Raw genomic sequence first — 24,016 nt, forward strand, 5'->3', positions numbered from 1 at the left:
GGGCAGAGGCGCTCCTCACTTCCCAGACGATGGGCGGCCGGGCAGAGGCGCTCCTCACCTCCCAGACGATGGGTGGCCGGGCAGAGGCACTCCTCACTTCCCAGATGGGGCAGCCGGGCAGAGGCGCTCCTCACTTCTTCCCAGACGGGGCGGCCTGGCAGAGGCGCTCCTCACCTCCCAGACGATGGGTGGCCGGGCAGAGGCGCTCCTCACTTCCCAGACGATGGGCGGCCGGGCAGAGGCGCTCCTCACCTCCCAGACGATGGGTGGCCGGGCAGAGGCACTCCTCACTTCCCAGATGGGGCAGCCGGGCAGAGGCCCTCCTCACTTCTTCCCGGACGGGGCGGCCGGGCAGAGGCGCTCCTCACCTCCCAGACGATGGGTGGCTGGGCAGAGGCGCTCCTCACCTCCCAGACGATGGGTGGCCGGGCAGAGGCGCTCCTCACCTCCCAGATGGGGCGGCCGGGCAGAGGCGCTCCTCACTTCCCAGACGGGGTGGCCGGGCAGAGGCGCTCCTCACTTCCCAGACGGTGGGTGGCCGGGCAGAGGCGCTCCTCACTTCCCAGACGGTGGGTGGCCGGGCAGAGGCGCTCCTCACTTCCCAGACGGGGCGGCCGGGCAGAGGCGCTCCTCACTTCTTCCCGGATGGGGCGGCCGGGCAGAGGCGCTCCTCACTTCTTCCCGGATGGGGCGCCCGGGCAGAGGCGCTCCTCATTTCTTCCCGGACGGGGCGGCCGGGCAGAGGCGCTCCTCACTTCTTCCCGGACGGGGCGGCCGGGCAGAGGCGCTCCTCACTTCTTCCCGGACGGGGCGCCCGGGCAGAGGCGCTCCTCATTTCTTCCTGGACGGGGCGGCGGGGCAGAGGCGCTCCTCACTTCCCAGACGGGGCGGCCGGGCAGAGGCGCTCCTCACTTCTTCCCGGACGGGGCGGCCGGGCAGAGGCGCTCCTCACTTCTTCCCGGACGGGGCGGCCGGGCAGAGGCGCTCCTCACTTCTTCCCGGACGGGGCGCCCGGGCAGAGGTGCTCCTCACTTCTTCCCGGACGGGGCGGCCGGGCAGAGGCGCTCCTCACTTCTTCCCGGACGGGGCGGCCGGGCAGAGGCGCTCCTCACTTCTTCCCCGACGGGGCGGCCGGGCAGAGGCGCTCCTCACTTCTTCCCGGACGGGGCGGCCGGGCAGAGGCGCTCCTCACTTCCTCCCGGACGGGGCGGCCGGGCAGAGGCGCTCCTCACCTCCCAGACGATGGGAGGCCGGGCAGAGGCGCTCCTCACTTCCCAGACGATGGGTGGCCGGGCAGAGGCGCTCCTCACTTCCCAGACGGGGCGGCCGGGCAGAGGCGCTCCTCACTTCCCAGACGGTGGGTGGCCGGGCAGAGGTGCTCCTCACTTCCCAGACGGTGGGTGGCCGGGCAGAGGCGCTCCTCACTTCCCAGTCAGGGCGGCCGGGCAGAGGCGCTCCTCACTTCCCAGACGGGGCGGCCGGGCAGAGGTGCTCCTCACCTCCCAGACGGGGCGGCCGGGCAGAGGCGCTCCCCACCTTCCAGATGGGGCGGCAGCCGGGCAGGGGCTGCAATCCCAGCACCCTGGCAGGCCAAGGCAGGCGGCCGGGGGGTAGAGGCTGCCGCGAGGCCAGACCACGCCACCGCACTCCAGCCCGGGAACACCGAGCACTGGGTGAGCGAGACTCCGTCTGTAGTCCCAGTACCTCGGGAGGCTGAGGCGGGCAGAGCACTCGGCGTCAGGAGCTGGTGACCAGCGTGGCCAAGATGGCGAACGCGTGCCTGCATCCAAAGGAGAAAAGGCAGGCAGCGGTGGCGCGCGCCGGCAGTCCCAGGCAGTCCGTGGCGCGGGCAGCAGCAAGCCGAGTAGATTGTAGTGTGGGCCAGAGAGGGAAAGAAAGAAAGAAAGGAAGGAAGGAAGGAAGGAAGGAAGGGAGGAAGGGAGGATTTTTTTTTTTTATCTCGGCTCACCGCAACCTCCACCTCCTGGGACCAAGTGATTCTCCTGCCTCAGCCTCCCAAGTAGCTGGGATTACAGGTGCGCGCCACCATGCCAAGCTAATTTTTGTATTTTTAGTAGAGGTGGGGTTTCACCATGTTGACCAGGGTGGTCTTGAACTCCTGACCTCAGGTGGTCCTACCTTGGCCTCCCAAAGTGCTGGGATTACAGGTGTGAGCCACCGCGCCCGGCCTAGGATTTTTTTTTTTTAATTTAATTTTTATGAACAGCTCCAGGCTTGAAATAAATGACTGCTTTCTTCAATGTCTGTGGCTTGGCTGAGTTCAAACCAGCTAATATGGAAAAGGTTGATTTGAGGTTGAGCCACAGTGAGTAACTGTGGATTTCTGGGCATCTAATCTTTACTTACCTGCATCTCTTCATCCTACTCGCCTTTCTTTTACCTTGATTTGGAGGGAAAAAAAATTGTCTGTGTGTGGATGCATATGTATGTATACATGTATTTATTTTGCTTTATTCCATTTTGTAATTTCAAAGCTGCCTCGAGTGGTCTTTGCAAGGAAGTGACGTAGGGTGTGAATTTCATAGGAAAATTGGGGTTTCAACAGGTCTTTTTTTTATGTTGCCCATGCCGGAGTGCAGTGGCTATTCACAGGTGCAATTATGGCATGCTACAGCCTGAAACTGCGGGACTCAAGTAATTCTCCTGCCTCAGCCTCCTGAGTGTAGTAGCTGGGACTATAGGCACATGCTACTGGCTCAGCAACAACAGGCCTTATATGCAACCAACTCTTGAGTTTTTTGTACTCGAAACATACCCCTCATAGCTGCAGGAAATCTTTGCTCTATGTATAGTTTCTCTAAAATGTGAAGCAGTATAGTTTCTCTAAAATGTGAAGCAGATTGATGAGTTAAATAGAAACTCACCAATGTTTCTGATAGAGTAGAGGCTAGTGTTTCTTCTCCCTGGCCAATATTTGATTTTTGATTGGCCTTGTACTTTATCTGGTTCATTTAGGAATGCTTCTGAATATGCAGAGCAAAATTACTGAGTTGCTCTTTATCCTTTCGTTGGCTGTCAGACCTACATTTTTCCTCAGGTTGCATTATTTGATGCTTACATTGCATTTTTTTTCTTTTGAGATGCAGTTTTGCTCTTTTTTCCCAGGCTGGAGTGCAATGGCATGATCTTGGCTCACTGCAACCTCCGCCTCCTGTGTTCAAGCGATTCTCCTGCCTCCGCCTCCCAAGTGGCTGGGATTACAGGTGTGCACCACCATGCCCAGTTAATTTTGTATTTTTAGTAGAAATGGGGTTTCACGGTGTTGGTCAGGCTGGTCTGAAACTCCTGACCTCATGTGGTCTACCTTCCTCGGTCTCCTGAAGTGCAGGGATTACAGGCGTGAGCCATGACGCTTGGCTGGCCATATGCAGTTTGAATGGTAGAAAAGTAATTTTCTCCAAAGAGCAGAATTTTGGATCTCTTGAAAACGTGTCTTTTTTTTTTTTTTTTCCTGTAGTGTCCTCCCCACCTCTTACGTGGCTATCTTCTTGTCATTCAGGTCTCAGAGCTTAAATTATGGCACCTCCCAAGCCACCATTCCATCAGAGGAGCTACCCTGTCCTTCTGTACATCACCTTGTTAAATTTTTCACATAGCGAGCATTTTGTGTATTTTTATTGTTTACACATTTGATGTTTTTCCTGTTTTCTTCCCCTAGAAAGTGATCTCCTCCACAACACACAGTGCTAGCTGCCGCAGCCTCACTGCTTGTGCCCAAAGCACAGTCACAGCTGCTCAGTAAAGAATTTTTGAATAATTGTGTAAGTGATTGAGTTTTTCAGGTTATGAAGGCATTCTGCATAGACTGAAAGCTCTCTGACTGAAGGTTAAAATATTAGTTTGAGTGAATAAATAGGTGGCTTGCTCCGCTGAATACTTTTGCCTGTTCTGGAATTTCATATAAATGCAGTCATAGTGCATGTACTCTTTAGCACCTTTTTCACTCAGCATAATCATTTTGAGACTCGTCCAAGTTATAGTATATATGAGTAGGTTTTGTTTTTTGTTTTTATTGTGGAGTAACATTTAAGTAAACTGGGGTAAGAATATACCCCAGTTTATCATTTTACCTCATGAGTCGTGCCAGCTTTCTTATGCTTACTGTTTACATAGTTTTTCTTTTCCCATCCTTATGCCTTTATCCTGTGTCTTTATATTTAAGATATATGTCGTTTAGATAGTGCATAATTGGGTCTTGCTTTATCCTGTGTGGCAGTCTGCTCCTCCTAATTAGGTTGCTTCCTTTTTTTTTTCTTTGGAGAGACGTAGTCTCGCTGTGTTGCCCAGGCTGAGTGTGGTGGCGTGATCTTGGCTCACTGCAACCTCCACTGTTCTCCTGCCTCAGCCTCCTGAGTAGCTGGGACTACAGGCGTGTGCCACCACGCCCGGCTAATTTTTTGTATTTTTTCAGTAGAGACGGGGTTTCACTGTGTCAGCTAGGATGGTCTCAATCTCCTGACCTCGTGATCTGCCCGGCTCGGCTTCCCAAAGTGCTGGGATTACAGGCATGAGCCACCACTCCTGGCCCCTCCTTTTATATTTAACGTAATTGTTGAGTAGTTGGGTTTAAGTCTACCTTCGTGCTCCTTGTTTTCCATCTGTACCATCTGGCTTTTGTTCTTTTCTTGTTCCTTTACTTTCTTTCTTTCTTTTTTTTTTAGATGGAGTTTTGTTCTAGTCACCTAGGCTGGAGCGCAATGGCGCAATCTCGGCTCACTGCAACCTCCGCCTCCCAGGTTCAAGTGATTCTTATGTCTCAGCTTCCCAAGTAGTTGGGATTACAGGCACCCATCACCACGCCCAGCTACTTTTTTACTTTGAGTAGAGACGGGGTTTCACCATGTTGGCCAGGCTGGTCTTGAACTCCTGACCTCAGGAGATCTGCCTGCCTCGGCCTCCTAAAGTGCTGGAATTACAGGTGTGAGTCACCGCGCCTGGTCTCCTTTACTTTCTTTGGGGTTCATCGCACTTTAGGTTTCCATGTTTATGTTCTCTATCTCGTTTAGATAGTGCATAATTGGGTCTCATTTGTTTCTTAGCAAAGCTGCTCTAATGGTTTTGTGGTATGTGAGTGCAGATGCATGGACAGCTCAGGGTGTTTACTTCTACTTGGTGGGATGCAGCCTGGGCCTAGACCTTTAGGTCTTGATGAGGAAAGTTACTTCTGACCACTTGTTTGTTCAGTGTTCTTTTCTTTTTCCTCCTGATCTGTTTCTTGTGGGAAGCTCAAGTGTTCAAAAAGCCCATTTTCCAGTTAAATAGGCTGTTGCTTTGTTACTTATCTTCATTAGTCTTAGGATTATGATACATATCAGGAGGAACGTATATTATTGTTTAATTGTTACTGTTACCTGAATGCCCTGGATAAGTACAAGCCAACTCCAGCTAATAAGCTTAATGTTTTCTCAAAGTTGAGTTGATTGTAAGCATCTCCCGTGGAAATCTTGTTAGTGGAGTGTACATGCTCCATCACCGTCATTCTGAGCTCGCATGCTGGTGGCTCTAAAGCCCTGGAGACAGGTGGCTTCTGTGGAGAGCCAGGCTGCAGAAAAAGGAGGATGAAGTCTTTGCGGTGTGGGGAGCAGGAATATGGATTATTCAGAGACATCCTTCTCTGCTCTCCACTGCCCTTCCAGCCTACACCTAGGGGACAGAATCTCAGAGAATTGTTTCCAACATATTATTCATGTCTTGCATTTGCTTAGCCAGATGTTGCCTTTCTAGGGCAGTGATTTTGGGACTCCATTTTCTTATTCAAAAGAGGATTTTTCTTTTAAGCTTCATTCTACTTCCACAGAGCTATTTTTAGAAGAAGATGAACTAAGCAATCTTTTCTGTGTTTGCTCTTTTTTAGTCGAGCAAAAGATGTGATAATACCAGCAAAGCCACCTGTCAGCTTTTTCTCCCCGAGGTCTCCAGTCCTTGACCTCTTCCAGGGGCAGCTGGACTATGCAGAGTACGTTCGCCGGGATTCAGAGGTGGTACTGCTGTTCTTCTATGCCCCTTGGTGTGGACAGTCCATCGCTGCCAGGGCAGAAATTGAGCAAGCAGCAAGTCGGCTTTCAGATCAGGTAATGCTCACATTCAGCTTAAGAATCAAATGACTGTCAGTCCTATATGTAGGGCAGGATGTCCCCACAGAGACACCTTGCCCAACGGGCAGACTTTGCCAAGGTGAACTCCAGGAGACCTTTCTAAGTTACAGAGCTTTCTATAAAGCAACAGAAAGGATTTCCACCTGTGGCGATTGTAGTCTGAGGCAAGTGTGGGAGCAGATTCTGAATCTCGTAACACAGGCCAGTGCTTAACCTGGGGTTCCATACTGTTTGGTTTCAGCATTGAAAAAGGTCGAGGGACTGAAAATCCTAGTTCTTGCATATCGATTTGATACTTGCTAGTTGCGTATTTTAGGTAAGAACATGTATGTGTGATATGACTGCATTGTAACAAGGCCGACCTTTTTAATATGTGGACCAGAACTATATTCAGCAGATAAGGAATGCCACCTTTGGGCTAGGTAAGAAAGATATATAGGCAAATAAGGCACCTGTTATGGCAGTGGTTTTCAGCCCAGTGGACCCCAGTTGTGCTTTAGAAAATAAGTATTTTGTGATGTCTCCCTTTCTTTCTGAAAAGGAATTCATAGATGATAAAGTTTTCCTATACATATAATTTCAAAATAATGTAATGCACTGATTGTAACATAAAGGCGAGGCGGGGAGAAAGTAATTTGTAACTAAATGATATGTATTTTAGTATGTAAGTGCACGGTCAGAACAGGTCCATATACCTTTATGTAGAACCACTGTGAATGGGATAGTTACGAACGTAGACTGATAAAGGTGATACGTGGGTGACTTACCTGCCACATGGACATTGCTCTTAGTAATTGATTATCCTAAATGGTGAACAATCTTGGTAAAATCCTGAACTACACAAAGCCCTTTCTGCTCTCAGTTTACACAGAAGTTGCATTCCTGAAAAATTCAGTAAACACAAAAAGCATGCTTTAGATTGACATGTAAAATGGAGCTAGGTTCTGGGCTTGGATAATAACAGTTTTTCCCCAACATCAGTGTTTGGCAGGCATTTTGAACTCCTCTGAAATGCAATGGATGACTCTTCTGTGTGCAAAGCAGGTTTGAGTGTAGCAGGACATCTGCAAACACCCCTGCCCTACATATGGACTGTAGCTTCCCCCAGTCATTGCAGTAAGCAAAAAGCATCCCACAGATTTCTAATACTCTCCTGCCAAGAACCACTGATCTGAAGTAACTTGTGTAGGCAGCCGAGTTGCAGAAGTTCATTTGGAACTCTCAGTTGGTTTTTCTTAGAAACTGTGGAGCCTTCCAAATTTAGAGAACAAAGTTCACGTTGCCCATATTGGGCACAAGAGGGAAATCTATTGTGTTTTATTAGTAAGTGTGAATTAGCTACCTGTCAGCCTAAACTATGTCCTTCTGAGTGATGGCATTAGTATAATAATAATATTCTGGTGTGCTGGGCCCCGTGCTAATTCTCAACCACTTTGCAAGCCCATGCTGTCAGCCCTGTTTTTCTGAAGCAGGACCGCAGGCGTCAGGGGTGAAGCAGTTTGTTTACGATCACGTAGTGACAGGTGGTGGGGGTTATAGTGCAATCCAGTGACTGCTGCTCCTTTTTTTTAAAAAAAAATTTTCAGCTCCTTCCAAATTGAGAGCTTACTATTCCATGTACTCAATAGGGAAAAAAGTGGGTTTATTTTTGGAAACACACAGAAATCTTTTGAACTGTATTGCATGGTAAGATTGGTAAACACAGTCCAAGCCCTGGCTGGACATCATAGATAAGAGTATGTCTTTCTTTTTTGTTTTAGTGATAAATGATGACCTTTGAAAACTCGAAACAGTTTTTTTCATAGATTCTGTTTCAGTGAGAGAGGAATGGTTCCGTTTTTAAATTTCGTCTTTTAAATCTTGGTAACTTTTCAGTTGTTATTCATACTCATTTGAAAACCTTTTTTGGCTCTGCAGGTGTTGTTTGTGGCAATTAACTGTTGGTGGAACCAGGGGAAATGCAGAAAACAGAAACACTTCTTTTATTTTCCTGTAATATATCTGTATCATCGGAGGTAAGAACTTTTTAAATAGTGTTTCTCATTCCAGTTTAGTTTGCCAGTTTATAAATGAATTTTGTGTTTTTTCTATATTAAAGTATTAGATATTCACTATAGAAAATTCAGATAATACAGATAAGCAAAAATTAAAAAAAAAAGATCTGGATAATCCACCCCCCTTTTTAAAGCTAAACATGAGATCAGGCAGTAATACGATTTCCTAAACTGCTTTTCTCACTTTTTTGAGCATCTTTTCATGTCATTACACATTTTACAGCATTGTTTTTAAAAGTACCAATTACTCCAATGTATTTCAGATATCATAAGAGTGTTTTGTAAAAATACATCAAATTTCTTATCCTTTCACCTGGAGGCATAGCAGAGTCCAGAGTGTATCTTACCATCTATTCTATTGGGAAGAAAATTACTGCAGGTACACAGTCCCATGTCCACAACTTTTTTTTTTTTTTTTTTTTTTGAGACAGAGTCTCACTCTGTTGCCCAGGCTGGAGTGCAGTGGCATGATCTCTGCTCACTGCAAGCTCGGCCTTCCGGGTTCATGCCATTCTCCTGCTTCAGCCTCCCAAGTAGTTGGGACTACAGGCGTGTGCCACCACGCCCAGCTAATTTTTTTTGTATTTTTAGCAGAGACGGGGTTTCACCACCCATGTCCACAATTCTAAAGTCACAAAGAGGGCTGAAAAACGGAAAGAGTTTTATTTTGTCTTATTTAATTTTTTGTTTGAGACGGAGTTTAGCTTTTGTTGCCCAGGCTGGAGTGCAATGGTGCAATCTTGGCTCACTGCAGCCTCTGCCTCAGGGTTCAAGCAGTTCTCCTGCCTCAGCCTCCCAAGTAGCTGGGATTACAGGTGCCTGCCACCATGCCCGGCTAATTTTTGTATTTTTAGTAGAGATGGGGTTTTACCATGTTGCCAGGCTGGTCTCGATCTAGGCTGTACTAGAGTACAGCCTAGACCCTGCTGTGAATGATAAGTAATATTTAAAAATCTGACTTGAAGAGTTTTGGAGATAGGAGATAGGACTTTGGACTTTGTTCACGGTGATTGGCTTGAAGTTTGTTGAAAGTAAAATGGGTAAAGGAGATTTGATCAGTAGAGAGCTTTCCTTTTTCCTTCTAAACTTCTTGGGCCATAATCAATGGGGATTTATAGCAAACATGCACAAACAATGATTTGTGGGTTCTCTGTCACATTCCATCCCATTTCCATGTCTGTAACATAAACTGTTGTCTGGCACATAGTATTGAGTCCCAGGAACTATTAGATAGTATTTGGGCAAAAACACACTTTTATACCCCATCTCTACCCCCACATTTTCCTCTGGATATTAGATGTTTGTATTTTAATATTTGTAGTACGAAGCCATTTTTGCTTAGGGACCACTAAGACCATTTTCAGATTTCTTCCCCACTTTTTGGCCAGTAACTTGGAGGTTCTGCCTTTACATGGAAGGTTGAAGTACAGGTTTTTTTGGATACAGGAATACTTTCTCAGAGTTACTGTTTTTGTTTTAAAGGTAAGTGTAAGGTGGTGTACTTAACTCTGTGCTCTGAAACGGGATGATGAGCTTGCCCTGCTGAGGTCCTTGAATTTCTTTTTGGCTTTGAAAAAGGGCATGGAAGCCTAATGGGGGGATATAGTCCTTCTAAGCTGCTCAGAGGTGGACTTAACGTGATGTGACATTAAAATCAGAAGAGTTCCATGGAATCAAATAAAATGTCATTTGGGATATGCAGGTATACAGTATTGTCATATATGTACTGTTTGCTTGCTTAGCTTTTGCAGAAAGATTGAAGGGACCTCAAAGGAACTTTAGAAATATGTCCAACCTTCTTAATTTACAGATGAGGAATTTGAGGTGGTACGCACCTTGAAATGCCTGCCTCCACACCCCCGTCTTTGCGTTGTTAGCCTTTACAAGTCACTAGGACCCTTGTAACATCACAACAGGAAAACTCAGCAAAGCCTCTTGGCCTGAGTGGTTGAGGTTTCCAGACTGGTAGCTCCTTTTTCCGGAACAAAATAAGTTAGATGCTTTTTTGATTTCTTCCTTTAAATTAAAAATTATTGGTGGTTGATGGGGTTGGTGGTGGTGGTAATTTTTAAACTGAACTAATTCGTAGTAAGTCTTGATTTGGTAGAATTCTTAACTGTCTGCCAGCTGTACATGTAGAGAATGCTGTTTTTCACTTTTTTTCATGCTGATATTCCTTTGACATCATTCTGCAGTGCACATGGAAGAATTGTGTTTATCTCATAACTGTGTGTGTGTGTGTGTGTGTGTGTATGAATTTCTGTAACCATGTATTATGGTATTATAATCACAGCCTTTATAAAATTCTTCACTGGGCTCTATTGTTGCTGTTAACAGTAAGCTTAATGTCAATTTCTGTTTAGAGAAAAGAACGATTATGCAGTTGTTGAATTTCACCATAACCCCCCCCACCCTTGCCAGCTACCATCCAATTATATTTGGGCAGTGTCTGTATTGTGTGAGACTGAAGAGAGGCACGTGAGAATTCTGATTAGCTTAGGAGGATAACTGAATAGTGGTGGTATTACTTAGCGGCACTGAATCAAATTCCGTGTGTCCCCAGGCACAACTGGAGGGGAAAGGAAGAAAGATCATTTATACAGGTCACTGACTTCAGACCTTCACATAATTTGTTGTTGTTGTAATAAAGCTTCAAATAGGTTTAAGGTTCATTCAGTGATTCTTTGTCCGCCTATTTCTTTTTAGTAGGCCAAGGGCCAACTGTTCAACCTGTCCCTTACCTCACAGTGGCTAGTAGAAGGAAAGTCTGCCCGCCTACATTGAATTGTATAGTTAAATCCTGGAATCCCTTAGCATGTGGTCAATTTCCAGGGTTGTCTTTCTGTTTTGCTTTTAAAAGAACTATTGTGGGAATTAATTTTTTTTTTCAGAGGTAAGACTAAATGTTCTTTGTTTGGCAATTCAGTTTGCAGTTGAATTCAAGATCATAGAAGGGTAGGGGCTGCTTGCGCCTCTCCTCACCTAAAATGCTTATTCTTAATTCTCTGGTCACCTCCTAAGCAAAGCAGGCTACTGATCTGTGACTTGGTTGGATCCCAAAGCAAGACATTTTCATTTTGTGGTTGTGATGATTTTAGTTATACATTACAGGCTTAATGCATGGTGTATTATTTTTATTATTTTTATTTTTATTTTTATTTTTTGGTACTAGTTTTGGACCAATCGAATACAAAGGCCCCATGAGTGCTGTTTACATTGAGAAGTTTGTCCGCCGGGTGATGACACCACTTCTCTACATCCCATCTCAATCAGAATTACTAGATTTTCTCTCAAACTACGAGGTACTTGTCTTTCATATCTCCTCCTCCATACTCAAGGCCTTTCACTGGGTTGTATTGGATTGTTTGTATTAAAGGGGTTTAAAAAAATACCTCCTGAATTGCAGCAAGTAAAAGGTCATGTGCTAGATCAGCGCCAGTTAAATGCTTTTTGAGATACTGATTATAAGGATGGTTTGTCCAAGAGAGTTTTAAGAGAATAGAGTACTAGCAAAGCCTTTGTTTTTTGTTAGGGAATTTTCAACAGATTTTCATCTTGCCTCACAGTTAACTTACAGTAGATGAGAATTAACTTACAATTTATGTGCAACTGCAAATTTCTAAGAATATTATTTGACACTTCTCATAGCATTGTACTATGAGATACCTGGTTTCTCTTGTCAGTTGTAGTTTGGTTTTTTTGAAAACTGGAAATATGTTCCCTTCCATATTATGAAGTATATAACTATTTCAAGGTCTTATTTACAGAAAGTTTTCTAACTTTCCTAATGTAGCTTCTTTCCTCCTTCCCCATTGCCGACTTCAACCCCTGGTAAATTATTTTTATAGTGTTTTTTTTTTTTTTGAGACAGAGTCTTGCTCTGACACCCAGGCTGGAGTGCAGTCTCAGCTCACTGCAAACTCCACTTCCTGGGTTCAAGTGCTTCTTGTGCCTCAGCCACCCAAGTGTTGGGATAACAGGCAGTGCCACCACGCCCAGCTAATTTTTGTATTTTCACTAGAGGGTTTCGCTATGTTGGCCAGGCTGGTCTTGAACTCTGGGCCTCAAGTGATCCTCTCGTGTTGGCGTCCCCGCAAAGTGTTGGGATTACAGGTGTGAGACACTACGTCCGGCCGTGTAGGATCTTTAATGCATGTTAAGAATGGCTTATTGTGAGGCCAGTATTGGGATTATTAAAATATGTAGCCTCAAAAAATTATAAAAGTAGTTCTGCAAAAAATTCACTGGAGCAATCGTAAAATCATACTTGAGTACAAGTAAAATGATACTTAGGTACAACAAAATCAAGACCATAAATACCTGACAGAGATAAAAAACCACGTATATCCAGACCTTCGTGACAGTTTAGAGTTGTGGCTAGTTGAATTTTACTGTTCGCACTATTTATATTGTGTATAGATTGGATACACATTTTTTCACCAGAACATCAGTATAGCTTTTTTCAATCATGTTAGAAACTGTACGTATGTGTGGCCGGGCACGGTGGCTCACGCTTGTAATCCCAGCACTTTGGGAGGCAGAGGCGGGTGGATCACGAGGTCAGGAGATCGAGACCACGGTGAAACCCCGTCTCTACTAAAAAAATAACAAAAAAATTAGCCAGGTGTGGTGGCGGGCGCCTGTAGTCCCAGCTACTCGGAGAGGCTGAGGCAGGAGAATGGCGTGAACCCGGGAGGCGGAGCTTGCAGTGAGCCAAGATTGCGCCACTGCACTCCAGCCTGGGTGACAGAGCGAGACTCCGTCTCAAAAAAAAAAAAAAAAAAGAAACTCTACGTATGTGTTAACTATTAACAGAGATTCCCCAAGGAGCAGTATGAATATCTAGTTATTCTGCTTATTGTTCTTAGCTATGCGTCAGAGTAAATATTCCTTAATTACATATATAGCAGATGGATATCTGTGCACCTCAGAGGCCTGCCTCTCATTTTCCCTGGGCAGGCTGGTGGGTGAGGGCTATATTAAGAGGCAGGGCACTGCGGCCTGATCCCTTTGGCACACTCACTGGGTCTGTGATTTGGGGCGGGTTACTCACTTCCTGGGCATCTGGGGCCTGGGCCAAGGTATCCTTGAGATTCCTTCTAACAGTAAAGTTGTGGTAAGTGGGTTTTGACATGAGTCTTCAGTGGGTTACAGCCAGAGCCACTCGGGATGGCACAGCAAAATGGTGAAGAATCAGGAGTCAGACAGACCTGCTTTTAGCAGTACTCCATTGATTGACTGATTGATTGATTGATTGATTTAGAGATGGTCTCACTCTGTTACCCAGGCTGGAGTGCAGTGGCGTGATCTTGGCTCACTGCAGCCTCCATCTCTTGGGTTCAAGTGATTCTTCTGCCTCAGCCTCCCAAGTAGCTGGGATTACAGGCATGCACCATCATACCTGGCTAATTTTTTGTATTTTCAGTAGAGATGGGGTTTCACCATGTTGGCCAGGCTGGATTATTTTATTTTTTTGAGATAGGTTTTCACTCTGTCACCCAGGCTGGAGTGTGGTAGCATGATCTTGGCTCAAGCGATCCTTCTGCCTCAGCCTCCCAAAGTGCTGGGATTACAGGCGTGAGCCACCGTGCCCAGCCCAGCAGTGCTTTAAAAGACTATGCTCCAAGTATTGATGTGGAGTTCATGTTAGACTCACTAATCTACTAATGACATTACTGCTGATGACATTTAAAACATTACATTAAGTTTTTGGCAGCCCACTTAGAGTGATGTACAACAGTGATTAAAGTACACTGCCTTTAAAATGGGAGCTAGAAGAGTGCTACCAAGATGGGTTCCCTAGATCACTTCTGTCAGCCTTTTAAATGACTTCCTCCCAAAAGCTGTGGCTTTTATTGGGTTAGTATCATCTTTTGCTGGGCTTCTTACTGAGATGAGATTGTCTCATTGGCAAGAGATAGATAGTACTTTATTAATTGTGAAACAACTCACTAGTCAAGCCCAGCATGACACTTGTGAAACCATTTGTCTTGCAAAATATACCAAATAGCACAGCCTAGAAAATGTGTCAGTTTCACACAGACTGCCTATAACATAGAGACAGAATTCTAGATCCGGAAGTGAAACCACTCATGGTTTTGACGGTTGAATGATTAGGAAAGTTAAGGAATTTTTTGGAGTCCCTGGAGTAGAGCACAGTAAGCTTTTGAATATTGTGCTAAGTTAGGGTTTCTCAACCTTGGCTCAGTTGACATTGGAGGTCAGATAATTCTGTGTTTTGGGGGGCTGTCCTGTGCTTGCAGGATATTTAGCAATATTCCTGGCCTCCACCCACTAGATGTTGGTAGCACCCTTTTCTCCCCTCAGTTGTGACAACCAAAAATATCTGCAGACCTTGCCAAATACCCCTCAGGGGGCAGAATTCCCCCAGTTAAGAACTACTGCTCTGAAGAATTGAGTTTTCCCAATTAAGGCCTTAAGAGGAAGAAAACACATCTTTTATCATGGGGCTCTCAGAAGGCATTAATTTAATAGTTAAAAGTTTATCTGCTTATAATGGTGGCAGTAGAGAGAAGATGAAAATTAAACAGTGCCTTGACTAGAGAATGCGGGAAGGTTATCGGTGGCGGGTGGATGGAAATTATAGCTAGGGGTGAGTTAAATTGTCATCACTAGAACTGTCTCTGATACTCAACTTTTTACTCAAACTCCTTATTTTTTCAAAAAAAAAAAAAAACAACAAAAAAACCCTATACAGTTTAAATATGTGAAGGAACTTGCTAATTTAAGGACATCTTACTATGAAAGATACTTATTTTGGTCAAGAGCCTTATCTCAGTTTATATTTTTTATCAATATGGATTTCAGTATCAAGTGTGTTTTTAAATTTAAGTATATCAAAATTGGGTCAAAATAATTAATGTTTTCATGGCACTTCTGAGGTTTGACATAATGAAGGATTGGTTTTTTTGCTTGACTTAATGTCTGTTAGATGTGTTTGTAACATCTTGTAGGAGTGTGTGTGATAATTTCCTGCTTTTTTTTTTTTTTTTTTTTTGAGACGGAGTCTCGCTCTGTCGCCCAGGCTGGAGTGCAGTGGCGCAATCTCGGCTCACTGCAAGCTCCACCTCCTGGGTTCACACCATTCTCCTGCCTCAGCCTCTCCGAGTAGCTGGGACTACAGGCGCCCGCCACCACGCCCGGCTAATTTTTTTGTGTGTTTTTTAGTAGAGGCGGGGTTTCACCGTGGTCTCGATCTCCTGACCTCGTGATCCGCCCGCCTCCGCCTCCCAAAGTGCTGGGATTACAAGCGTGAGCCACCGCGCCCGGCCCCGGCTAATTTTTTTGTATTTTTAGTAGAGACGGGGTTTCACCGTGGTCTCGACCTCTTGACCTCGTGATCCGCCCGCCTCGGCCTCCCAAAGTGCTGGGATTACAAGCGTGAGCCACCGCACCCAGCCTTTCCTGCTTGTTTTAAAAAAAAAAATTCTTGTGTAGGATCTGGATTTTAAAGAAGGAAAAAAAAGAAAAAATATTGATCAATTATATATTTGTCTCTAATCCAGATATTTGTAAGCATTTTGGACCATTATAAAATTATATAGTTAGCATTCATTTCTTGGGAAGTGATGATGTCCTGAAATAAATAATATTCTCTATTGACATAAACTTTTTTTTGAGACAGAGTCTCGCTCTGTCTTCCAGGCTGGAGTGTGGTGGCGCAAGCTCGTCTCACTGCAACCTCCACCTCCTGGGTTCAAGCGATTCTCGTGGCTCAGCCTCCTGAGTAGCTGGGATTACAGGCATGTGCCACCACGCCTGGCTGTTTTTGTATTTTTAGTAGAGATGGGTTTTCACCATTTGGCCAGGCTGGTCTTGAACTCCTAGCCTCAAGCGATCCACCCACCTCAGCCTCCCAAAATGCTAGGATTACAGGTGTGAGCCACTGTGCCTGACTGACGTAAATATGTATATGGAATTCTATTCATATATGCTTATTCTATTGTTAGAAAAAGGAATGTTCTAATTGTATCTTGGTTTTAATTTTTAGAAGTCCTATGGTTGAATCCTTTCAAAGGCCTATTCAGATGATTTGATATTGAATTACTTAGAGTGGAATTTTTTTTTTTTTTTTGAGGTGGAGTCTCGCTCTGTTGTCTAGGCTGGAGTGCAGTGGTGTGATCTTGGCTCACTGCAACCTCCACCTCCCAGGTTTAAGTGATTCTCCTGCCTCAGCCTCCTGAGTAGCTGGGACTCAGGCATGCGCCACCATGCCCGGCTAATTTTTGTATTTTTAGTAGAGACGGGGTTTCACCGTGTTAGCTAGGATGGTCTCAATCTCCTGACCTCATGATCCACCTGCCTCGGCCTCCCAAAGTGCTGGGATTACAGGCATGAGGCACCGCACACGGCCGAAGAGTGGAAGTTTTTAACCAATGGAAAATATTTTATTTGGCTTAGATATCCCAAACCTACCAATATCACACTGCTAATCATTAACCATGGTTTTATGTTTGTAAACTATGACTGTAAGAGGCCCGGCGAGGTACCGCACCCCTGCAATCCCAGCACTTGGGAGGCCAAGGTGGGAGGATTGCTTGAAGCCAGGAATTCAAGACCAGCCTGGGCAACAAAATGAGACCCTGTCTCTATAACAAAATATTAAAAATTAGCCAAACATGGTGGCACATGCCTGTAGTCCCAGCTACTTGGGAGGCTGAGGCTGGAGGATTGCTTGAGTCCAGGAGTTTGGGGTTACAGTGAGCTATGATGGCACCACTGCACTCCAGCCTGGGCAACAGAGTGAAACTCCATCTCAAAACAAAACAAAGACAAGCCTGAGCCCAGAAACAATTTCTAGGACAACAGTTTTGCCTTTAACTTCCTTAAACATCACAGAAAGCCATGAAAGGGTGAGTACTAAAAATTCTTAACTTTGTAAACCCTGAAATACTTCAGTCGTTATTAGCAAAGAAGTAATGCATAAACTATGCATTGTCAAGTGCTCTTCAGTTTTCAAGTGCTTATTTCTAAATGTTCCAAACACCTGGGTAAGGTAGATGGAAATTGTGGATCCTTCGAACAGATTAAGAAGCTTAAGGTACGGGGAGGCTGTGATTTACCTACATGGAGACTGGACGACAGCCCAGCCTTGTGGCTCCCCAAATTCTTGTCTATCATGTTCCTTCCTCAAAGAAATATTTAAGGTTCCTGAATTGAAACTTCAGTATCTACCTAGGGGTTACAACTTCAAATATTTAATGTCATTTTTTGAAACTTTTTTCTTTTATGATAGAACATTTTGAAGATGTTGGCTCCTTAATTTGGCTGTAGCTTTTTTTTTTTTAAATGAATACCTAAAAGAATAAATATGGATGAAGGATGATGCCATGGCTCTTAAGCAGCAGAGTTTTGCCATTTCCTGTTATTAATTGGGTCATTCACATTTATTCTGCAGAACTGGGATTATTTTGTGTATGATAGTCACAATATTCGGGCAGGGTAGGGTCTATAATTTTTTACCCAGGTAAGCACTACAATGATACTTACCTTCCAAGTAATGAATGTAGCTAAAAACTGAAATGAACTTGCCAGGAGATCCCATAAAGGGAGATTAAGAGCTCTATATAATTTCCTTGCAAACCATGTTAAGAAATTCGACCAGGCCCCGTGGCTCACGCCTGTAATCCCAGCACTTTGGGAGGCTGAGGCGGGCAGATCATGAGGTCAGGAGTTCAAGACCAGCCTGGCCAACATGGTGAAACCCTGTCTCTACTAAAAATACAAAAAATTAGCCGGGTGTGGTGGCGGGTGCCTGTAATCCCAGCTACTCGGGAGGCTGAGGCAGGAGAATTGCTTTTACCTGGGAGGCAGAGGTTGCAGTGAGCCGAGATCATGCCACTGCACTCCAGCCTTGGTGACAGAGAAAGACTCTGTCTCAAAAAAAAAAAAAAAGAAATTCTACTTACTTCAGTTACTCCAGTTGTGGAATCCTTCTTCCTCGAATGTTCTTCCTACCAATTTAAATACAAAGAGGAAAATGAAGTTGATTATTGTGGACAACATATACTAACAGAACCAGTGTCATTTTTTTTTTTATTTTATAGAGATGAGGTCTTGCCATGTTGCCCAGGCTGGTCTGGAGATCCTGAGGTCAGGTGATCCTCCCATCTTAGCCCCCAAAAGTCCTGGGATTATAGACATAAGCCAACACACCTGGCCAGTGTCATTTTTATTTCAGTGGACATTAAGTTGATTGGAAAGGGAATAGGACTGAGCAATAGTAATTTAATTTTCAGTGACTAATTTTCTGGCTCCTCTAATTTCAATATTGTTTGGACATCATTTGTGTTAGGTATTGGTAGCTTCTACATCAATAGTGCTTGCTTTCTTATTTATTTGTTTGTTTGATTGTTTGTTTTTTTGAGACAGAGTCTTGATCTCTTGCCCATGCTGGAGTGCAGTGGTGCGATCTCTGCTCACTGTAACCTCCACCTCCCAGGTTCAAGCAATTCTCCTGCCTCAGCCTCCCAAGTAGCTGCGATGACAGGCACCCACCATCATGCCCGGCTAATTTTTGTATTTTTAGTAGAGATGGGGTTTCACCAGGCTGGCCAAGGGTGGTCTTGAACTCCTGGCCTCAAGTGATCTGAAGGGATTACAGACATGAGCCAGCACTGCTGGCCTCTTTTTTGTTTTTTCAAGCACTTGACAGATTCATTTGACTTGTACCTTATAATTTACTCACCAAATGCTAACAGTATTATTATTTCAAACTCTTCTATCTGAGGCAAAATATTTTAAGAATCTTTTTGTGAATTTCTGTATCCATTTAAGAACACTTATTTAGCATACATTCATTCATTTATTCCTAACAGCTTGGTAACAAAATTGTTTTAAATTTAAATTGGATGGGGAAAGGCTCAGGAATCTTTTAGGGGGAAGAAGAGAGTTAAGTAAAATTGCCAGATGACAGAAAACATGAGCATTTTGACAGAATGGTAGAATGCTGGTACCCAACATTGTCCTATTGTTTGTAAAATTCTACTCTGAATGTTGTGCACATAGGTACTGTTTCTGTTAGTTCATAGTTTTGTGTTTTTTTGTTTTTGTTTTTGTTTTGAGATGGAGTCTTGCCCTGTTGCCCAGGCTGGAATGCAGTGGCACGATCTTGGCTCACTGCAACCTCCACCTCCCTGGTTCAAGCAATTCTCGTGCCTCAGCCTCCCGAGTAGCTGGGATTACAGGCGTGTACCACCATGCCTGGCTAATTTTTTTATTTTCAGTAGGGACAGGGTTCCACCATGTCGGCCAGGCTGGTCTTGAACTCCCGAAGTCAAGTGATCCACCCGCTTCAGCCTCCCAAAGTGTTGGGATTACAGGCGTGAGCCTGGGCAACAGAGTGAGACTCCAGCCTGGGCAACGGAGTGAGACTCTGTTTCTTTTTCTTTTTCTTTTTTTTTTTTTTTTTTTTTTTGAGATGGAGTCTTGCTCTGTCCCCCACCAGCTGGAGTGCAGGGGCATGATCTCAGCTCACTGCAGCCTCCGCCCCCTGAGTTCAAGGGATTCTCTTGCCTCAGCTTCCCGAGTATTTGGGACTACAGGCATGTACCACCACACCTGGCTAATTTTTGTATTTTTTAATAGAGACAGAGTTTCACCATGTTGACCAGGCTGGTCTTGAACTCCTGACCTCAAATGATCCTCCCGCCTAGGTCTCCCAAAGTGCTGGGATTACAAGCGTGAGCTACTGCGCCCAGCCTAGATGTTAAGTTTCTATCAGAATGAAAACCAATTGATTCATTTACAGTTGAATCTTAGAACAAGCAAGTGGTTTAGATTGGAAAGATAGTATATTCCATTACAGATCAGAAGTTTCCTCTTTTATATAACATACTGATTTTAAACTTTACCAACAGATTAAATTCCCACCCAAATTTTGGATGCAATTTTGTTTCAATGATCAAGTTCGTTTTCACAATGACTTACTAATATAGAGTGTAGTGCCAAGTGCTTTTGAGCTCAAAAGGATTCTTTTCATTTGCTTAGTGCTTTACGGTTCATGAGGCTTGCTCTTTGCCTAACCCTGTGAAGAATTTTTCCTATTTCCACATCAGGCAACTGAGGGTTCATATTGAAGGGTTCTCCCGAGGCTGTTCATTCAGCCACTAGATCTCAGACTTGAGCTTAGGTCTTCTGACTCTAAGTCCAGCACTCTTTTCTCAGGGATCTCACAATTTGACTTTTTAAGACAGATATGACCATTACAGAACAAAACCTGACTGAATGAGTGCCATAGGGCCTTCCAAGAAGGAAGAAGTGATTGTAAACAGGAAGGCAGAACATATCTGGTAGGGGACAGTTAATTGGTTTGGCAGAATGAAGGGGCGTTCTACGCCCAGCTTAGAGAAGTGGAATGAGCAGGTGGAAATGAGTGTGTAGGGTGGAGGAGCCAGAAGGCCGGAGGCGGGTCCTCTGCAGACCTGAGGGAAAGGAGAGTTGCCACTGTGGAATGCTGGGTTTTGGCGGGGGGGGGGGGTGTCCTGTGGCTTGTTTCCTATTGAAGGGGCTTGATTACAGGTGAAGATTAACCCTGATTTCCAGCAAAGTGTGAAGGTATGTTTGGAGTCAATGAGAGAAAGCGATTCAAGAAGAAACTTAAGAAAGGTTAAAAGAAATTATTGCCACTGCTTGTCTGGAGTTGTTAAAAGCAATTGAGGACATAACTTACTGATGAAGTTTTGAGCCTGAGAGAATTGTACTGTCAACAGGGTGTGGAAAGACCTACTCATGGGGACAGAAGGAAGTTTCAGCTTTGAATGTCCCTGAATGACCACTGTGCAATCTTGTCAAAGCTACTGCAACTCCATCCCTTACCCTATTTGTTGTTTCAATGGAGGGGATGTTTAACCCCAACCTGAAATTTTTCTCATGTGCTTAGGCTTTTTGAAAAAATGAAGTGCAACAAGATGCATTAATTGTCAAATTATAATATGTCTTGCTTTAAAATATCCTCCATTACACTGTGACTGACAGTGCCTCAGTTACCTAATTCTGCTCTTTTTCCTGCAGCCTGGAGTACTCGGGTACTTTGAGTTCAGTGGCTCACCCCAGCCTCCTGGTTATTTGACCTTCTTCACCTCAGCATTACATTCATTAAAGAAAGGTAAAAAATGATTCATATTAAGACATTGTTACTTCAGTAGAATTGTTATTTACATCTTTTCCATGTGTTATTATGAATATATATTCTAGTTTGCTTGATTCCTTTTCTCAACGTATTTTTATTTATTTTATTTCTTTTTAGATGGAGTCTTGCCCTGCCACCCAGGCTGGAGTGCAGTGGCATGATCTTGGCTCACTGGAATCTGCCTCCCGGGTTCAAGCGATTCTCCTGCCTCAGCCTCCTGAATAGCTGGAACTACATAGGCGCCTGCCACCATGCCTGGCTAATTTTTGTATTTTTAGTAGATATGTGGTTTTGCCACATTGGCCAGCCTGGTCTCGAACTCCTGACCTCAGGTGATCCACCCGCCTCAGTTCCCAAAGTGCTGGGATTACAGGCATGAACCACTGCGCCCAGCCATCAGTGTATTTTTAATAATTACATTGTTTAATGTTCCATCATTAGCAAACAGGAAATACTGTTCTATTTCACATATAGTCTCTCAAATGTTTTGCTTTTTAAAAATATAGTTTGAGGCTGGGTGCAGTGGCTCATGCCTGTAGTCCCAGCACTTTGGGAGGCTGAGGCGAGTGGATTGCTTGAGTCCAGGAGTTTGAGACCAGCCTGGCCAACATGGCAAAACCCCATCTCTACAAGGAATACAAAAATTAGGCAGATGTGGTGGTGCACACCTGTAATCCCAGCTAGGCGGGAGGCTGAGGTGGGAGAATCGCTTCAACCCAGGAGACAGAGGTTGCAGTAAACCGAGATCGTGCCACTGCACTGCAGCCTGGGGGACAGAGTGAGATCCTGTCTCAAAAAAACACACACATATATATATATATACATATAAATAAATAAATGAATGTCGGGCGTGGTGGCTCATGCCTGTAATCCCAACGCTTCGGAAGGTCAAGGCGGGTGGATCACCTGAGGTCAGGAGTTTGAGAACAGTCTGGCCAACATGACGAAACCCCGTCTCTACTAAAAATACAAAAATTAGCCAGACATGGTGGCACGTGCTTATAGTCCCAGCTACTTCGGAGGCTGAGGCAGGAGAATCGCTTGAACCCAGGGGGCGGAGGTTGCAGTGAGCCAAGATCACGCCATTGCACTCCAACCTGGGTGACAGAGCGAGACTCTGTCTCAAAAAAAAAAAAAAAATTATTACATCATTTTTTTGTGTGTGTATAGTTAAAAGTTTTGGTCAGCATTTTTAGTGGTTATTTTATCTGTCAGATAGGTTGTAATTTCTCAATACATTTCTTTTGAGAAGTATTTTTATAGGTATAAAACAATGTCACATTACAGCATAGACTACTGCCAGCTTATCACATCTGTATTTTTCTTTTGACTTAGTTGAATTGTATATTGTTTGGTGTCCTGGTTTTTAAGTGAAAGGTCATATTCTCCCAGTTGTTTTATGTTGTTCTATGCTCTCTCTCGGTCCTGACTGCACAGCCTGTCGGTTCTGTGTCAGATCCATTCTCATCTACTCGCTCGTCTCCATCCCCTTTGTTACCACTCCAGTCTGCGCCCCTTCACCCACACCCGGACCAGACCAGTGGACACATAACTGGTATCCACTCGCTTCTCCTTCCTCAGACTGTGGCCTTGGCACATGCTAGTCCTTCTTTCTGGAATATGCTTCCACCCCTAGGGCTCAGTTCTCCACTTGTCAGGGCCCAGCTCAAATATCCCTTCCACAATTAAATAACTGAAACCTCTACCCCAGTCTAACTTGGGTACCCTGTTGTTTCTTTTGTAGCACTTAACACAGTTTGCATTTATGTATGTGGTTATAAGATGATTTATTTAATGTCTTTTTCCCTAACTGTAAGATTTCTGAGGGTAGGGATCATTTTCCTCATGTTAGTGTTCTTTCTGTATAGCCTGGCACAAAGCAGGGTCTCAATCAGTCTTTGCCAAGCAAGTGATCACATTAATGGCCCTATCACCTTCCCCCAGGAGATCAACCAAAAATATGTAACTATTCTTTTATTATTTTTGGAATATTAAAACAGTATATACAAAAAAATTATATGACTGGCAATTTTAATATATACCTTGAAGGTTTTATGGACAGAGAATCTACTATATTCACATTGTTTGGGAGACATAGGGGGAGAAAATCAAGCTGTCATATGTCTGTCTAATTGAAAGACTTTGAGCTGCACAGTTTCAAGTGACTAAGCAGACTTAGCAAATGGAAGTTTGAGCTTTGGAAACAAAATACTGCCAACTTAAATAAGCTTAAGAAGCATCCATTCAAAGCTCTTCATGGAAAATTAAATAAAGCCCTTCACAGAAGAAGACAGACCTTAATGAAGATTATATAAAAGGGTAACCTAGAGTCATTCACTAAAGCGATGGTAGCATTCAAGTTTGTGAGCTGAAGAGGCCATTTCAAGGTCGTAGAAGCATGTTTTGTTATTTGATTGGCTTTATTGTGTGCTGCTATGCCGTATTAGAAATACATTACTCATCTTAAATTATTTTTTCATTCAGAGGTTTCTAAAATGGTGTTCCTTTTAGGAATACCCTTCTAATACGAGACAGTAGCCTTTTTCTCCTTTCTTTCAGCAAAAGAAGGGTAAATAGTGATAAATAAAATAGATATAAAATAAGGTTGAAAGGGATAAATGGTTAAAAATTACTCAAAGCTACAAAATGAACCTCTTTGGTCAAATCACTAATTTTGACAAGTTTATATGTAAGTT

General features: G+C 44.2%; 1 protein-coding gene across 6 annotated transcripts in view; it reads left to right on the top strand.

Annotated features, from left to right (window-relative positions):
• TXNDC11 (thioredoxin domain containing 11) overlaps positions 1-24,016 on the top strand; it is a 68,063-nt gene that overhangs the window by 3,476 nt on the left and 40,571 nt on the right. For 4 of the 6 annotated variants that reach the window (XM_055242747.2, XM_055242746.2, XM_063618199.1 and 1 more), the window contains exons 2-5: positions 5,876-6,092; positions 8,034-8,131; positions 11,343-11,472; positions 21,203-21,296. In XM_055242747.2, the coding sequence (XP_055098722.1) occupies positions 5,876-6,092; positions 8,034-8,131; positions 11,343-11,472; positions 21,203-21,296 (539 nt within the window). Of the gene's footprint in view, positions 1-5,875; positions 6,093-8,033; positions 8,132-11,342; positions 11,473-21,202; positions 21,297-24,016 lie in introns of those variants that run through there. The other 2 variants (XM_063618198.1, XM_063618200.1) reach the window with 1 other exon arrangement.

This window comes from Symphalangus syndactylus, chromosome 14, assembly GCF_028878055.3.
Source record: "Symphalangus syndactylus isolate Jambi chromosome 14, NHGRI_mSymSyn1-v2.1_pri, whole genome shotgun sequence".
Lineage (NCBI taxonomy): Eukaryota > Metazoa > Chordata > Mammalia > Primates > Hylobatidae > Symphalangus > Symphalangus syndactylus.